The sequence below is a fragment of the Aythya ferina genome (assembly GCF_964211825.1).
Source record: "Aythya ferina genome assembly, chromosome: 11".
NCBI classification, from domain to species: Eukaryota; Metazoa; Chordata; class Aves; order Anseriformes; family Anatidae; genus Aythya; species Aythya ferina.
In genome coordinates this window covers 17,412,151-17,419,084 of record NC_140307.1, presented here as the reverse complement: position 1 = coordinate 17,419,084, position 6,934 = coordinate 17,412,151, and the positions used below count along the sequence as shown (strand labels likewise).

Below are 6,934 nucleotides of genomic sequence, written 5' to 3'. Positions count from 1 at the left end.
AACTGACTAGAAATCTTGTATTAAATTTTTAACTTGGTAGGCTTAAGACAGACAGATAGTTGTTTGCTATATCTCCTGGCAGAAATCACAGAATGAAATGGAAAATAAAGTCCTCAATTTTACAGATAGGTAAAACCTTCAGAATAATCTGAGGAAATATTTATAGCTACACAATAGAAAAATACTTATCATAACCTCCACTCTCTTAACTAAAGGACAGTGATAGTCCAGAAGGAATTAAAAGCCACAACAGACAATCCTTCTTAATTAAAATCTTGATTAGACAACTCATTGTTGCTCATTTGGAAGGGCTGCCATTTCTAGTGAGGAAGAAATATGAACAGTCTGCTGTAGCAGACACAGATTTATCCGTTTGGTTCAGTAGAGGCTTCAATTAAGTATCACGCGTCAGTGCAACATAAACTCAGTAAGAAACCCAACTCCAGCATAACTCCATTACTTGTATGAGCAATCTTCCTTTGTAATTCTGCCTGGTGCATACTGAACTAGGGAAGAAGCTTGCAGGTGCTGCTCCCTCCTCCCACCATAGCACACACTCTGCACCTGCATTCAGCCCAGCCAGAATCCAGCCCTTCATTGTTTACACTGTTAACAGCCATTCAAAATAACCCATGGCTCCTCAGCTATAATTAGACGTGTACATATAATTTTCTTAAAGCATACACATATATACTGCAATTATTCCACTAATGAAATAGTCTTTCCTGTCCCTGGAATGGTTGGTCAGTGAGGATTTTCTTTTTTTCTTTAGTATTATCATGTAAAAAAAAATATTTTTGGTTAGTATCAATGCAGCCTTTCAGAGAACTCTATGTTCTTTTGGATCTGCCTTCCTAGTTAATTCAGTTGCTTTTTGAAGAGGAGGAACTTCTCCCACCAGTGTCCAAACGCATTAGTTAGAATCCTGGAACAAAATGTCCTCTGAAAAGGTTGAGTGGTCCCCACATACAGATAGGGTCCCGACCACATGGGGATGCTGCTGGGACCTTCCTTCACCTGCCTGGAAACCTACCTCTGGTGCCCACTGTTTGAATGCATGACCCCTCCCAGGTCTGGAGGTGGATGCTACAGGTGCCCAAACCCCATGCTGTGGAAAGACAGAGCTGTGCAGCAACCCCACCCCCATCATTGTTTTGTCTCCACGTGCACCATAGGCCAGACATGACTGAGAACCAGCCCACTCTACGCATGATTTTGTCCCTTCCCTCTTTGCAAACCTTTATTTGAAAATGTTGACTGATATCTTCAGGAGGGGGAAAAATAGAAAAACAATGGACTTGTTTCTGTACTAGCTTTCTCTGTTTCTTTTGTTCCATCAGGGATTTTCAGTGAAGCCAATCCAACTTTAGACTGGTTGACGAAGAAGAGAAGCAAATCAGCACCTCATTGCATTGCCATCATCACTCATTTCCCACAGGATCAATTTTTATGGAAAAAGTTATGGTTCACTGAAATGCAAAGGTTCATATGAAGCTCCTTACATTCCACAGGCTTCTGTGGAGCTGAAGACAAACAACTGGAACTGTATCTCAGTTTTCTGACAATCAGCAGTTTGGGGACGATAATGGTAAAATCCTTGGCAGCAATTAGGTGAAACTGATGCTGTGACAGTAGACATGTAGCTAGCTAAAGCATCTGCTTAACTCAGGAGCTGCAGGATGTTGGGAACTTCTAGTCTGCCAGCAATTTCAGTGCTTTCTGGTCCATGAAATAAGGTAAATGGAAGCAACAGAATGCCAAATTTCACAAAACTTCCCTTTTAAGCCAAGCTAGTCATTAGAAATTTTGATGTCTTTCTAATCGCAAAATATGGGATATAGCTAAACAATTTAAATGAACCGTGGTCAAAAGAATTAAAATATCACACTAAACAAAATCAATTTTATGAAAGGCCCAGTTACCAATTTCACAGAAATTAATCGTGTCCCAAAAAACAAATGCTACCATGAAAACTACCTGTAAGTCTAGTCTACAGTCTTTCCAGTGTCTGTAATAAGAAAAATCATAGGAAAAATAAAAAATGTTGAGTAAGAGGAACTCTTTGAAATAGCCCCGGAAAACATGATTTTTCTTGTTTCAGTTTTTCAGTAGATTTTAATTAACTCCAGCATATTTTGAATAGTCTGTGCATATATTGAGAAAAAATTCACTCTGCCCAGACACAATGCACACACTCTGAAGAATGCACTATCCATCATTTAGGCACAAGAATGCTCTCAAGAATTTAACCTGTAAATTGAAAAAGATCTGCGACTCCACTCTCTGGCAATGTGACTCCTCTGTATACGTTACACTTTGAGGCATTAGCAACACATCAAAAATTGTGCTTTCTACTAACAGTCCACCGCAGTTTAAGAATTTGCACTATAAATTTAGCTTAATATGAAATATTGAGGGTCTGGGATGTTATTTTGTACAAAAATCAAAATAAATCTCAATTTTACTCATTCCTAACAGGTCTAAATTTGACCAAATGGTACTACTAACTTCATCCTGGCAACAGGCATCAATTTTCCCCAAAAGATGACAGCTGAGGGATCAGTTTAGAAATATGAAAAGCAAGAGTATGAGCTTTGGGCTTTTTAAGTTACATGGCACCATGTAACAGCAGCCTAGAAATAGGGAGGCCCTTGTAGTACAGCTCAGTGTCACAAACTCTTAATGCCTGGCTGACCTTCCTAAATGCAAAACCATCAGTTTCTGCATACCTACATGCACTTTTTACTAATACTAAGAGGGACACCTGTCAGTTTTTCCAGTGTAACCAACCTGTCACCCAGAAATGCTCTGCCTAGATGACCCCCAGGCATAGATCCAAATAACACAATGAATATAACTTACAAGCAATTATTCCTCACAAGCTCTCTAGGCAGCTCATTGGTGAGATATGCACATTTTATATAGCTCATATGTGAGATATGTAAATATTATACCTGTTTTCACAATGAATCATTCAGTAAGGTACAGGAAAACTCGCACATGGAGCACCTCCACATGCAAGATCCACTCACTAAGCCCGTGTCTTTTTTATTACTGCTGTGAAACTGAAATTAGCAAGTGGCTGGTGAAAAGGCATTGAGGCTTAACATCAGTGACCCTTCACCATTTCCTGGCAGGTTCCAGCCAGCAGTAAGTTACATGGCATCAGATCGGATCACTGACATCCTGCCCCTTGGGGCTGTGACACTGCAAGGCACACAGCCACCCCAGGACCAGAGAGGGCCCCCGGACAAAGAAAAACACTCAAGTCTTGAAATCTCTTCTGTTAAATTCAGCAGCAGTTAAATTCATGGTGATGTCTCTCTGAGTGTTCTGAAGAGAAATGATAGGAAGCTTAAGAATGACTGTTATTAATAAAATAATGGCTGTTTAACTTAAGAGAATTTTTTTCCTTCTCTTTCTTTTCCCTGCTTCTTGACTGATACATTCCCACAGGCCAGTGATTTCCAAACTTTTTTTTGACTATGCACCCAATCAGTAAGAAATTACTCAACACACACTCCCAATATATATAATTTAATTATTTGCAAAATATATAAATGTATTTGGACAACACTGCCATAGGCAAACTGCAGGTCCAGGTGAACTACAGTGAACCTCTTAACTTTTCCATTCAAGAAGGAAAATATTTAAGAGGGATAGTGTACGAGATAAAATATCTTGCAGTTCTTGCTCTCTGCACATTTTCTTTTATTATAAACCACGTATAAACTCACAGATGAGACCAAAGCATACCTCTGTACCCAAAATTCACTGTGCCTGTGACTTAAGTAATGCCTATTATTAAACAAACTCAATAATAAATTCAAAGTGCCTCAGCCTAATAATTAAAATGGAATAATAGTGAGGACAAAATTAATTTGCTTGTATCTCTCTTCTCCTTTTGTCTCTGACTGAATACAAGGAAAATTATAAAATGAACAAAAGTGCATTTATTTTTAATGGGGAAAAAAAAAAAGAAATAGAACTAAACCCAGAGTATGTTAATGTAGTCAATGTGAGCGTTGGATTTTGCACTGCCCATGGATACTATAGCTGTTAATCTGTACCTCATGTAGTCATTCAAGCTATTGCAGAATTGATATTGGGCATGAAGCAGAGAGAAAGCAATTTTTTGTTAAGCTACCAGGATTCTACTGGAAAACAAAAGGGAGGGTCAGAAAATACTTAGCTATCCTAGAAAACCCCAAAATATTCAGTGGTCATGGACACAGAAGGTTTTTATTAGTATAATAAAAAATAAACTTTTCAATTTCTTGAAGTTAAAACAAAAAAGAACAACTTTTTTTTTGCAGATCTTTTTCTTACCTAATAATGACGCACTGATTTTCTCTGTCAATAATCATGTTTCTGTACATGCTGTCTGCAAGAGCATAAATATGTGGTGGGTTTTCATATTGTGCCTAGAAAGGGAAACAGAGCGTAGTTTTTTCAACACAGCATTAGGCAATGCAGCAAAAGCAATATAAACTTTTATTTAAATTGGAAGAACTATTTTCCTGAAAAAAAGAAAACAATTCTCTATCCCACTTTACACTGAAGATTCTGAGGATTTTTTTTTGCTTGTTTAATAAAAACAAACCAAAGCCTCTGCTTCTGTTACTGATCTTTTTCTCATCTATAATTTTCTCCTGAAGTATTGTAAACAGTCTGATCTAAAAATAGGCCGTGCTTGAAATACATTACTTGTCCAAGAGAAACTCATATAATTTAAGCCTAACCCACCAGTGGTCACATGCTAACAATAAACTACCTAAGCCACTACACAGAGCCTGGTGCTGTAACAGCCTCATTTTCATCCACTGCACCCACTCAAACCCAACGGTTTCCCTAGTCTTCTGGCTGTGGGCATGTGAGCAGAGCAGGAAACTGCATTTTAACTCCCTCATGTCCTTGTGCTGCTCACTCTTCAAGCAGTATTTTCACAACAGGTATCCAATTTTGGCATCTCGATTTTCTTATTGTTCTTTTCCAGTCAGGGATCTCTTCCCATATTCTCCAAGTCCACTCTGGCCAGCTTGTATTATGCGCCACACTTTAAGCACCCAATAGCTTAAAAACTGCCTTTGCAAGAGGAAAGGCCTGTCAAGGGGCAAAGCCTGGTATGGACTAGAGTTAATGCAAGTATTTTCTTGAGATACTAATTCTATGTTCTGGGGAATTCAATTTGAAGAGTCAGTATATGGTGATGGATAACAGCCGATTTCTCCCAGCCGATTTCTCTAACACAGCGAACTACCAAAACCCCGAAACAAATGCTTTCAAGAGTTTTACAATGTAGAATAATATTTACATGCCTGCCAATACTCTAGTTCACTAGAGACTGCTTTACTTACGGCTCCTTGGTACATCTCAATTTCCTTTTCCCCAAAATATGGCATTTGTTTGAAAGGATTCACAGAGATTAACACAGAGCCAATGTATGTCTGTATTTAAAAGCAGTTAAGGTAACTACAGCTTAAAAAGTATTATCTTACCTCTAGCGACTGCCAAATAACCTTTCCATATATTACACAGTAGTACACAGATTCAAATAATACAAAAAAAAAAAAAAAAAAAAAAAAAAAAAACATTTTAAAACGATTATTAATAAAAATAAAATTAGAAGGCTTACAAGAATATAAAAATATCATTCAGGAGGATACTTTCATATTATCAAAATATGTGTTTTACGACAAGCTAAGTACAGGAACGTGTATTACAGGCCCAAATCCAATACTCCTTGAGTAAAAATACAGAAAGGAAATGGTATATTTGAACTGCTTTGCTCCTTTGCAACTGAGGAGATCGTGTTGCTAGTATTGAAAAGATTGTTTTGACCTTAGCAGAATGAGCTGTACTGACACATTCTGATCTCACAGAGATTGTGCTGAGCATGCAGACAGATGGAAACAGCCTGGACTGAGCTGAACTGGACAATCACTCAGCTGCATGGACAAGTCAGGGAGCTAAGGGAATTAGGTAATTCAGTTACGTGGTGTTACTTTATGAACGTAACTGTTAACAGTCCATACAAGTCTTATCCTGCAGGCTGTATAAGAAGACAGTTCCTAGAAGTCATCCTGCAGGCTGCCCTGTAAGACAACAATCAGCGACAAGCTATTATTATGCCCAGAAAGATTTTTTGCAACCTTTTGAATATTAGTGTTTCACAGTTCTGCACTGAGCTGTACACGTACCTACATTTAGAAAATACTTCAGAAACCTTTAGTATTTGAATTGTTATACACATAAATGAAGCACCTGATACTGCTTTACAGGCAGGACTGGTTCATGAGTTAGGAGTTGACAGTGTAATAATAACAAGTCCAAAATACTGTACTGCTGGTTTCACTGAACAATCTGGAATTGTTCATGGACAAACTTACTATTTAAGCTTTCCATACAGATGTAGGAAAATTAGAAATTTATCCTGCTGTGTTACCCTACAAAATAACCTATTGTCTTGGTGCCAGAGCACAAGACAGTAGTCAGTTGGGGAAGAACTATAAATCAGTGAACATCACCTCTGTATTGTTAATTTGCAATGTTTTCTTTATATATTTTTAAATTTAATTCAAAGAAGATTAACAACATCCGGGTCAAAACAAGCACTCATTGCATCAGTATAAACATCTGAAGTGATAGTTTTCTGTTGGTAAACAATGCAAGCATTTTCTGGGAAGAATAGTTATCTCTGTGCAGAGTGGCACTGAGAAATATTCATTCATGGGGAGACATCAGAACAATTGAAAGATTCAGGAGATGATCTCTAGAACAAAAATCCTACACAGGACTGCAAAAGGATTCTTCTTCCCCACACAGAAGAATTATAATGCTTTTAAAAGGAGACTCATACCTCAGCATGACCACCATTTCCCTTGGAAAACACAGTTAATCCTGCTTCAGTAAGAAGACTATGCTAACTTCACTT

The 6,934-nt window shown here is 37.9% G+C and overlaps 1 protein-coding gene across 3 annotated transcripts in view; it reads right to left on the bottom strand.

Moving 5' to 3' along the window:
* Positions 1 to 6,934, bottom strand: part of MYO1E (myosin IE) — a 92,110-nt gene that overhangs the window by 44,062 nt on the left and 41,114 nt on the right. For all 3 annotated transcript variants that reach the window (XM_084532861.1, XM_084532862.1, XM_084532863.1), the window contains 2 exons: positions 5,358 to 5,447; positions 4,330 to 4,424 (listed from right to left, as the gene is read on the bottom strand). In XM_084532861.1, coding sequence (XP_084388987.1) covers positions 4,330 to 4,424; positions 5,358 to 5,447 — 185 coding nt within the window. The remainder of the gene's footprint in view (positions 1 to 4,329; positions 4,425 to 5,357; positions 5,448 to 6,934) is intronic.